At 36.6% G+C, this 12,020-nt stretch overlaps 1 protein-coding gene across 1 annotated transcript in view; it reads left to right on the forward strand.

Annotated features, from left to right (window-relative positions):
- Positions 1-11,694, forward strand: part of tspan15 (tetraspanin 15) — a 34,687-nt gene extending 22,993 nt beyond the window's left edge. The window contains exons 6-8 of the mRNA XM_036574448.1: positions 2,917-2,967; positions 3,550-3,666; positions 9,440-11,694. Coding sequence (XP_036430341.1) covers positions 2,917-2,967; positions 3,550-3,666; positions 9,440-9,601 — 330 coding nt within the window. The 3' untranslated portion in view covers positions 9,602-11,694. The remainder of the gene's footprint in view (positions 1-2,916; positions 2,968-3,549; positions 3,667-9,439) is intronic.
- Positions 11,695-12,020: the final 326 nt, after the last annotated feature.

Here is a 12,020-nt window from a genome sequence, read left to right on the forward strand (position 1 = left end):
AGAAATCTGCGAAGAAAGTACACAAACAATAACAATTTGAAACACACCAGCCACCTTTTGAAAGAATTCTTAGAATAATCTGTTGAAAATAAATACAACTTGCTTTGACATTTTGTTTCCTAACACAGTGAACCTAATACATGAATGCATTTTTAGGTGTGGCATAAGTGTCCAGATACTTTTTAGGGCCACTGTGTGATCACTTTCAACTATGGATGTTCCTTCGTTTGTACCTGGTTATGAAGCTGAAGCCAAGTCCAAAAACAGCTTTTATAACAAATGCACATTTAGTTTATAATAAGACTGTGTTTAGGCTTAAGTTTCACGCCTCTCAGCTGCTCCAACCATGCTAACAGAATATCCAAATATGTTTTGACATGCCCTTAAGCCATAAACGCAGTTTTCAGCACAATTTCAGTGCACATGCATTAACACTAATGGCATGTCAGAAAGTGTTTGACCTTGTTCACACTGCCAGCCCAAATCTGACTTTTAATATCCAGGTTGTATTCAGATTGATTTTTGATAGTCTGGACAGCAAAAAAAAAAAAAACACAAATCAGGTCCAAACCACATTTAAAGTGGTTTGAAATACAGATGCATCTCAGTCTGGATGCTCTGGACGCTCAAAACAAATTTCAGAGTGTCTTTTGCGTCATTCGCAATGCAACAAACACCAACGATATCAAATCCAAAGTGACAATTTAGGAAGAGCGCCAAAGATTCATGATTATGCCAGATAATTCTGAAGACTTTGGGTGGCAAAATGATGCACCTCCATCTCTCCTGCATCTGCGTTTGAAATACGCGTCACCAGTGTAGCTACGTAGTTACTGATGCCTACAATGTTACCACAGCAACCCATGCAGATAGGTTGGTGATGTCTTGGCACACAAATCCGATCTGATCTCTTGCAAAGAACACTGCGGACAGTCATCTTAAAAGATCTGATTTGAGAAACAAATCCAATTTGCCTGCATTCTGAACATGGCCTTTGTGTCAAAGTGATGTCCTGGATGTATCCCTGTTACATACACATTTGACAGTTGAACAAGGCTGGTGAAGTGTATGGTGAAACTACCTACCTGAATCTAATGTCAAAAACACATGCATTTTTGATCAACCATGGTCCCTGATCTAAATGACTCCAGGGTTTGTCTCATGCCATGTACGTATTACCTCATCAGTGTCTCGGTGCAGGCTGGTCAGAATGATGTTTCTCAGGAATATAGCCCTGATGCTCTTTTAACACATCTTTCTACAAAGATAAAAGCTTTCTGTGCCTGTGATGTGAAGTCACAGTGAAAGCCTGAATGTTATGGCAATTCAGCAAGGACTGGAATTAAATCTGATCATATTTCTTAACATGGCTTTCTCTTCGAGTCAGATTAACTGCATCTAAATTTTTTGGTTCTGTGACCAGATTGTTTGGAACACCTATTTCAGAAGAAAGCCCTGTTCATGGAGGAGAAGTGGTAGCAACTTTAAACCTCAAGAACATGTTAAGCCATAATGCCAAATGATCCAACAGATACTTTGGCTTTTGCTATAATATGGGTCAAAACCCTTGTAAATAACAGAAGAGGAATATTCTTTGTTCCAGTTTATTGGCCAAACCCACTGCAACTTGGTATTTTGTGAAGTTTTCTATCTGTATCTCACATAGTAAAAAGAATTATGTATATTTTTAATGCAAACTGATCAGTTTCAAAGGAACAAAAAGCTTACCATTCAACATACATTCCCTGTCTTCTGTTATTTTTTAAGAACAATTCATTGACTTTGTCTCTGTTTGCTGTTCTCAATGAATAGACTGTACACATGCCTGCATACTACCCAGGTTTGCCTTAAATGTTAATGGTTAATGTCATTAATGCCTTTTAGTGACCTTTTGTTTGCCATTACTGACCTTTCTCGTCACTAAATTACTGACCTTTCTGTCATTTTGCTAAAATCAGGGCAGCAGCCTGATTTAAAGAAGGCTGTTTTTGCAATATGTGGTGTGATCCATTTCATGAACAGACATCAAAAACATTCACCCATTTTCCTTTACATACTCGCTTAAAAGCCATATGTACAAGCAAAGGACCATTTAGGAACTTTACATTTTAAGACTATAAGTACGTCATGTACTTACGAAAAACTTCTAATCAAAAAGTCTAATCAAATAACGTATCAGCATGAGATCAGCAGGTGTGAAATCAGTATAAATGTTTATCTTGTAAATGATTACATAAATCAGGCTTTTGGCGTCTTTTATTTAAATAAATACAAAAGTGTGCCACCTGGCTCAGCACAAAATGTTCTTATAACAGAAGATTCTTGTTATGATCTCTGGAGTCTCTCCATGAGCACATTGAGGAACAGCAGGAGACCTTCTCCAGCTGCTTCTGGAAGTTTTTTCTTATCATTTAACTGTAGGTATTCAAGTTTCTACAACTGTGTTGGAATGGAGGCAGAGGATGAGCACTGTTATTACACAGTGTCACGTTTCTACACAGAGTTTTGAAGATACACAGGTTTTCTCTGCCTGCCACATCTTCTGGTCTGCTTGTTATACTGAAAGCATGCAAAAAGCTTCATATCAATATCAGTTGTTCTCGTTTTACCTTTATCAGCACCAGTGTGTTGAATGTTTTTTACAGGAAGTCTTCAAAGTATAATAATGTGGAATGAAATGAAATTATTAAAATGAGTGCAAGTTTAATCTTGAATGACAATCATTAATGCATTAAGCGGTTTTACTATTGATCTATGGAGGGATAGTTCTCTATGGTATATGGTGTCAGCACAGTACATGACCACTGAAGCTTCTCCTATTGTTAGGCTGGCATTCTGCATTGTGCTACCACACATCTCTTGCTTGTTCGTGACTACTGTATTGATACTAATGACTTGTCCACAACTGTCTTTCAGCCCAGTGAGGTTGTGAATACACTATGTGGATACAAAGCGCTTACCAAAGAGGTGAGTTTGTTTTAGAATTAGCCTCAAAATGAGCTTCTGACAGACACTCTGCCTACCTCTAGCTTTCTTCACAGGTTCTTGCCACTTGACTGTGCTTTGCTTATTTGGGCTTCATGAGAAATTGCTCAATCAGAAATATCTGCAAAAAGCACCACAGCTACGCCAGGAGCAGCTCTGATCTATCACGTGATGAGTTCTAGTAGAGACGTTTGTTGTTGCAGTGCTAGCAAGAACTGGCCAGGTTTTAAAGCTATAAACACATAATCCAAAAGTCAATTCTTTGAGGTTGCGTAAGTGTGTTATGTGATTTAGAAAATCTTGTATTCTGATGGCACTGATTTGAGATCTAGGCATATTTATCGGAGCTGGCTGTTACGAAGTGGAAGGTTATATCTGTACTGAGGGAAGCAGTCTGAAGAATTGTCCACCTCCACAGAATTTGAACATTTGCTAAACAGTATCACACCCACAATACATTCAGTATCTCCTAGTTTCATGATTTTATTCTAATCTGTCTCAAAAATGTATGATGGACTATGTACTGAACATTATTTGTTTCTCTGCCTTTCCGATTGTCTTTAGAAATATAGAATCATGGATGAAGTTTATGTGCGTGGTTGCACTGATGCTGTCTTCATTTGGTTAATGGATAACTACAAAATTATGGCTGGGCTGCTTCTAGGTATCTTACTTCCTCAGGTAAGACCTGCACCTAATTCTTTTTAGCATTAAAATGGAAACAGTTGAGCACCTCTGATGAAAAAAACATCTATTAACCACTCCACTTTAAAAAAAAAAAATTCTGTTATTTTCTATCTGGTTTTTGTCCAGCGTTTTACTTTGAAAAAAGCCAAACTATGCTTTATTTATGTTTTAGTGGCCCCTTTATTTTAAATACATGCCATCAAACAATGCCATACTATGCTTATATGATTTTTACAAAAATTTCACGTATACTTTTTTTTGTTGCAAGGGCTCAGTTGATGGCACAATGCTATCAAAAATAAAATAACAGTTGATTGACCACATCTATTTATGTAGTCCACTTTCATATAGGCGTAATGAGTCAAAATTGAAATTATTTTTGCTGATTTGAAGCAGGGGTTAGACTTTGTATGTTTTATACTGTTGAAATATTTAAAAATTGGCTTCTTCTGCTTTAGGAAGTAATCTATAAAAAAAGATATGATCACTCCTCAGCATTAGGGTTATGCAGTATAACAATTTTTATGGTATTGTTGGAGATGGACTGATCAGTGTTTTTGGGGCCAATACTGCCCGCTAATCGCCTTTCAGCACGATCAGCCCATAGCCAGTACCAATCGAGGGTGGGGATGGATGCAATTCTCAACAGCAAAACAAATACACTCCTCCTTTCAATGCTCATTCAGAAACTCTGCTCCCCCAAATTCATTAACGTGCATTGTCAAGGCAGAGAACACTTTTTTAGATCTTTGTGGCCTTAAAACCCTTTATAAACATTGTACAGAAAAATACCATGATATAAAGTTAGACAGAACAACAACACAGCAAGTAATATAACTACCATTAGCTAGGTTGTGGGTTAGCAAACTCACTACACTTGCTGCTCCGGAGCTAACCACAAACATTGACAAACAGGACAAAATAATGCTGACCTACTGATTCTGTGAAACAGCAAAAATAAATGTTACCTGTCAAGCAGAAACAAAGCAGCATCCTCATCCCTTTTCATTCCTTTCAACTGTCGATGAAGCTGTAGTTAGCTCCTTTTTCGCCAGCTTATTGTACGACTTTTCCTGTTCTGCCTTAAATGGTGCAGCAGTAACATTCTGGCGCTCTAGGCCAGCACAGCCAAAAAAAAAATGTGAGGCTACGCAACCGCCACAGCTAACAGGACAAAACAGTTCTCCTGCTTCATGGATGGATTTTTAAATGTACAGAAATGGCTAAAAGGGCTAACATACTATTGCTTTTGTAGTTCTGTTTCAGTTTAATTGCCCCTGCCGAAGCTATAGATCATGAGGCTAGTGCAGTGTAAGCTAAGCTAAGATTAGCGCTCGGATTCTGTTAATGTGGTAACAGAAATGAATCCCTAAAACTTTGACAGCAAACTGTATTAATTACAGCTCTGCATGTTCACACAGTGAGTTTACAGCTACATAGGATCCAAATATGTAATATACTTCAGAAAAATTGTTTTTCACTACTGAAATAGATGTGACGAGGCTGAAGTTTGGCTTCCTATTCACCAGCTTCTTGTTCTAATTTTCCTGTTCTCATATGTTTTATGTCACTGATCAGCTCTCAGGATTGGTTAAGTTAAATGACGTCCGATTATCGATCCCATATTTGGGCTAAAAATAAGCCAATACTGATACACAGCCAATTGATTTTTCTATCTCTAGTTATCATGATACATCACAATACAACACAATATGCTTTTCTGAGCGTATCATGGATTTTGTCTGAATTTTTAGAACACAGAGCAGCTGCCTTTTTCATTACAAAGAGATTATTAGTCCTGTTGTATTCATAATTTTTGATCATATTTTTTAAATGTGGTTCTTTTTTTCTGTTTCAACTGATCAGATGTCTGAAAAAAATAAATGTTGTAGCATATGTATTGTATATGTAAATTTCTTGAAGTATCATGAGACACTTTTGGCATATCACCCACTCCTGTTTAGCATTTTGTAGTGGAGGAGTTTATGGCTCACCACTGCTGGATTCATCTTACTTTATAAAAGCAGTATTGAAATAAAATAACTTTGTCTTTTGTATCTTTTGTGCATTGTGCACATTTCTGGCCTATTTTCAGATGAAAGAAATTGCACGCTTGCAGTTTGATTTGGGACAGGGCCTTTATAGTAGCTTCTGCTCTTTTACCATTTGTTCTTTGTTGGCTTTTTCAGTTTTTCTTCTGGCTACGTCTTAGATACTTTCAAACAGACACCTTCTCTAATTAAGTAGCCGGAATGCGTCTGCATTCAGTGTGTTATGTCTCTGCTGAATCTCTTGCACTTTTTGCAAAGTAAACTTTAAACCTGGTACTTTTCTGGCTCTCAGATCTGTGTAGGTGAAAAGGGTGTGATTTACTTGACATGTTTTTGTCTTAATTTCGATTTATACTGCAATTATTTGTATCATATGTTGTTCTAGGTCTGACTTCTTCAAAGTAGTATTAGTTGTTTTTCTTTATTTCTAAATGAATGATTAGGGCCACAGATATTTGCTTCCCTTCTAAGAACACTTGTTCTTACTCTGTATTACCAAAAAGCTAATTGGATATAGATACTGGAATTGGATACGGCTGGAGACTGTAATATTACTTGGTTGTTGAGAATGTTTGTCTTGTTTTCTCTCATTTTATTCAAAACATTTCAAAACATCATCTGTGCTGGATGAACACATAATGAAGGCTTTTATCAACAGGAACAGGATTCCCAAGAGCTTAGTGGTAAAGCAAGTATCACCTTGAGCAACAAGATAATTATGATTCCTTTGGGAAATCAGCAGTGTTTATTTTTTTCTTGCATCTGTTATTGCTTTGAACAGTGAACTCTCTCTTACTTTTGATTAGTTGCATCTTTCTGTAAGAAATGTTTTGCTCTTTAGTATAAAGGAAATTAGTAATTCAGTGTTAATTCATTACACCTACACTTTCAGTCCGACAGTCACTTTGGCAAATAAAAAGCTGAATATGGTGTCAGTGACCATATTGTTATTGCACCGTCACTTCACCTGCATTGCAGCAGTATTGTATCTGATATAAATGTACGCAACCTTGAGGTTATTTGACTATACTGAGAACAGTTTCATTCCGGCTTGTGGTTTAACTTGCTTTGCAGAAAAGACTTTTTGAGTAGTACAGGCAAGAGAGCTTAAAAAAGGAAAATAAAGAGATTTTTTTTTTTTCAGACATGAAGTGTGTAGTAATAGTAGTGAAGTAGATCATCTGATATAATACATAAATATCATGTTTTCCACTGCTGAATAAGCAGTAAACTACCTAGAAACTAGACATTTCTAAACTTGCTTTCAGTTTTTAAAGAAATCTTCTGGAATATTCTTCCACACCACTACAGTTCATTCTTAGAAGTTGGTTGCATTTTCCGCTTCTCACAATCCCAGTAATCTCAAACACATTCAGTGATGGGGTGGCCAGTCCAATGTTATTAGAATACTAGAAGAACCAGAAGTACGTCTTCTCAGCATCTGCTTAGCATTGTGTCATCTTGTTATCTTGCTGCAGTATTCAGAAATAATAATGCAATAATAAATATCAAAATAAAAAATGATTTATTTTGAAATATTATTTAAAAAATTAATAAGAAGAGCATACTTGCTGGGCCCTTTGTGGAAGCCCTAAGCAACTGCTTATACCACTTATAGCAAGAAACAGCCAAAGCTTTCTGTGTCTGTACCGGATGGCTTGTGCTTGTAAAACCCATCGACGCTAACATATCAAAACGTGCAGTTTACAGTATGTAAACATTTCGTAATGAGTGGAGCAATAAAAATGGTCTAAAATGACTTGGAATAAAATATTGTTGCATTAACAAACAATAAAGCTAATAATGTTTGTTTTTTTCTGCTCCTATAAACTTATAATTTTGGAGAATGGTGCAACTGCTTAATGGGACTAAATTGTTGACCTGCTTGTGTATTTCAGTCGAGTCTTACTTCATTTGTCATTGGCAGCTGTCCATGTTCAAAAGTAAAGGCTCATTAAGGACACCCTTGTTTAACCACAGGAATGAAATGGCGATGGTGCTTAAAAAGGGCGCAAAGGGTGAAAGGCTTCCATCAAAGTAGCTCTTTGGAAAAGCATTTCTCTTTCGAACGCCCAGCTGTCTGTTGTGTATCACTCTGTTTTTGATTTTAAAAAGAGGCATAATGAACTGATAAACATAACATGGTGCTGAGTATCACCACAGATGTGTATTATCATATGCTCACTGATTTGACTGATGAACATCACAGTAACTCTATGGATATTGCACTTCTCATTATCCGTAATGTATTTTCATATTGCTGTAATTCTGTGTATTTTGGAGGAGCGCAAAGACCGCTGGGTCACTGCTGTCTTTAGACTGCTGTTTTTTTTTCAGGTAATGATGTATAGAGGATATGAAGCACTGAAGCACATTGAAGCACAGAATTTCAAGTAGTGTTTTTCTCTGCTTTGGGTCGCCTCATATAGCAAACACATATACTAACATAAACCAAATAATCTCGATCAATAACTCGCAGTAAACATTTAGCAGCTTAATGCTTTTTTCCAGCCAGTCAGATATGATGCCTATAACACATCAGGCCTGTTAATCTTGTAAATGTTCATATAAAGATTTTTCTAATTTGATAATGTTGACAAATAGTTGAAATAATCCATCCGTTAAAGAGAATTTTTCGCCGTGTAGATTTTAGGTGTGTTCAAAGCTACTATTACATTATCAGTGAAATATATTGGATGAGATTTAATTTTATATGAAATCTTGTGAATGGAAATCAGTTTAGCATTGAATAAAAGCAGGGTCCAGTATGACTGGAGGGCTATAGTAGAATATATCAGCTATGGGTTTCCTCAGTGTTGGAGCTAATACCTGCAGAAATGCTTTATTGGCAGCAATGCTACACACAGCATTCAGAAGAAGGACTCATTACTGTCAGCGGCAGTCCCGTGTTCCGTCAAGGCCACTGTAGACATACCTTATTGTTCATTACATGTTTTATCAGATTGTCAAATGACATGTTTTCTAAGTAAAAATACACATCCTCTACAGAATGCACCCTCCTGCTCATTTGAATGCATAGTTTCCCTGGGGCAAAAGTTATGGGACATTTGATATTTTATGTTTATTATATATTTCAGTGTGTAAACTTCAGCCAATAAATAGAAATTGTGATCTAAAATGTATATTAAAAATGCAATATTTAGGTCTGTTCTCTGTAGAGGATGTGAACTTATTTTCACTCAGAAAATCAACAAAACATGTAATTTGACCAGAGGTGTCAAACCTTTTGCATACGGCTGTAGGTCTTACAGGATTTTCTGGCACCCAATTTGATCTGTTTCGCTGCTGTGAATCCTTCTGTTGTTGACGAAGGCACTGCCGCCTTGACTGACTGCTGTTTAAATGAAAAACGGATTAGTTTGTGATTAAGTTAGTTAATATGGATAATGCAGGTTGTGCTTTTGATTACTGTGAGCAGTCATCTTGCATTTGTAGGCTGCCTGAAGGTGAGTATTGTGAAATGAACATTAAGTTAATATTATTCCATTGAACATATCACATTACTTTTAATCTTGATGAACTGAAAAGCTTCTTCCTACAATGTTTCAGCGTAGTCTTTGGTGATCAGTGACTAAATCCAGCATATGAATAGGTTAAGATGCTGTTCTTCTTTTCTCCTTTCTTTCAAGAGCATAGGGAGCAGATTTGTAGCACTGTAGAGCCTTTAACAACTTACAAATATTTTCCTTTTCCAGTTTTTTGGGGTGATTGTGACCTGGCTGTATATCACTCGTGTGGAGGATGCCATCGAGGAGTATGGGGTCTACCAGAGCAGCCTCATTGAAAATGAGCCACGGCAAACCAAGAAACGGGGCAAGGTGGCAAAGTGGTACAAGTGCATGCCTGTGATTGACTGACCTCAGATAGAAACTGACCTCAGAGACTCTGTTTCTATGCTGAACCAAAGAAAATCACCCCATAGTACATGACTCCATCCACCATGTGGTAGACGTATGAATAGTGTTACTTTTTTTTTTTTTACAAAGCACAGTTTCATTCATAAATACATGGTAGATACAATCTTTGAGGTTCCTCTGACCACCAGTAACAGTTTACAGTGGGGGAAAAACAACATTTATTTTCCTTAAGACTGCAGTGCACTGAAGTTGTCTTTTTGAAAGTGTACTTAAAATATTACCGAATATACTTTTATGATGATGGATAAATAAAGAAAGTATGACTATTATACAGTGCCATAATTCAACAATGACATGGACAGTAGCCCTTATCCATCAAAGTGGCGTACGGTCAAGTCTGGTCGTAAAATGACAGTTTTGTTATTCATCAGTTTCATCTTTTGTGTATCTGTACAATCAAAATCACATCTGGTAGGAGTGCATGTACATTTGTACGTAATATTTTACAACCTGAAAAAAACCAAATCAATATCATCTATAATGGCAATAATTGCAATAATACAGTTCTTATTTTACATGCACATTGATAAATACATCTGTTCCACATTCTTTTTTAAGACATTTTACACTGTACCATTGTTTTTTTTACTACTGACACAACCCAAAAAAATAAATGTACCTACCAAAACATCTGCATGCTTCATGTAAATGATATGTAAATTAGGTGCTGATAGGCATGATAGGGCTTGGGTTCATGCACCAAAGCTGATTCATCAGTTGTGCTCAAATCTCCACTCATTTCCACGTTGTACAAAAGTTACAAGAATCAGACACAGAGATATTTATACATCATTAAAGGTGGTCAAATCTACGCTCCCTTTTAATTATGATGAATATGGGCCAATGACCCAATGTACTATTTTGATATTAATATTATTTCTATTTTTGTTTTTTTATTATGTTCACTTTTGCAAATATTCCTCATAACTCTATACATTTTATACATTTTCTGCACAAATCCAGGGGTGCCTTTATATAACAAATGGGTTTTTAAGTTTTGCTTCTCAGGGGAATGTTTTTGAAGTGTGGTATACTGAGTTCAGTTTTCAAAGGCTAGAAATACTTGCTGAGTGCTGTATCTGTATCTTGCATAATCCGTCTAGTGTGAAGCAGCTGCTTTGGGTGCTAAAGCTCTAAAGGGAAGAACTACCACCCTAATTCCCTGCATTAAAGACTCTACATCCAAGGTCAAACCTCAACTAAAAGTAATAGTGCTTTACCTTTCTTAATGAAACATGGAATTCAGTTTGGCAAAGTTTGTTGAGAATAATTATCATAATAATTTAGTTTCACACGGTTAATCAAGTGTAATGATCTGGTTATATTTATGTGAAGGCTTTTACAGTGTAAGTGCCTCTACATTAATTCCCATCAATTCTTCCCAGGGCAGCTAGCATACCTGCCTATTACCTATGATTTTGTCATTGTTGCTTTTTCCTCTTCTCTGTTTTTTGTTGCAGTTTCTATTGAGTTTGTCCTCCATCTTGAGTCAGAATGGAGTCTGTTTCTTTCAGCCTGCATGAAGGGAAATGTGCACAAAACCACAGATCAGGGCCTTGTATTTCTCAGTGGCAGTGCTGATGTTTCTCAGGCATCTTTAAATATAAAAATACATCTAATCACATCTTGCGGTTGTGTTGTGAAGGCACAGACCTCAAACCTGGTCATTTACAGAGGATACATGACTTTTTCGTTGACGGTGTATATTAGATTATTTGACACGACCGCTGGAAACCTAGCTATACATAAAATGCATTACTGCTCAGCAAATATAATTGTCTTTTATGAAAAATATATAAAGCATGGCTCTGAGTTTTAATGTTTTGCAGACTTGTATATAAAAGGTTAAATTGAGGATTGATGTACTGATGTACTGTCTTTCTGGAGGCCTGAACAGTCTTCTGTATTTGTGGACTGGGTTTTTATTCATTTTTAATCTGTGCTGTATGTATAGACTTTTCAAATGATTGTACATGATGCAACCCTGCCGCATGAATCGCAGCATGCAGAATGAATGAATGAATAAATTATGTTTCTACAGCTGTGTGTGCTGTCTTTTTAGTGGCTTTTCTTATCAGTCTTCTGTCCTGCTGTGTGTTCTTTGCATGGGGGCTGCCTGCATTTAAATATTTTAGTTGTACATGGGCGTACCCCCAAAAAAAAGCCATGGACTAGTCTGTTTCTGCTTATTTATGGCATTCACTTCTGTTACCTTTTCAATTTTCCTCCTTCAAAATGAAGGGTACTGCCACACTACTGTCATAAAAGAACAGAATCCTGCCTGTTCAATTAAATCCAATAAAGTCACAGTGAAATAAATCTGTGAAATACTGTAGCTAGCTGTAGTTGATATTGTATT

Source organism: Colossoma macropomum, unplaced genomic scaffold (genome assembly GCF_904425465.1).
Source record: "Colossoma macropomum unplaced genomic scaffold, Colossoma_macropomum, whole genome shotgun sequence".
NCBI classification, from domain to species: Eukaryota; Metazoa; Chordata; class Actinopteri; order Characiformes; family Serrasalmidae; genus Colossoma; species Colossoma macropomum.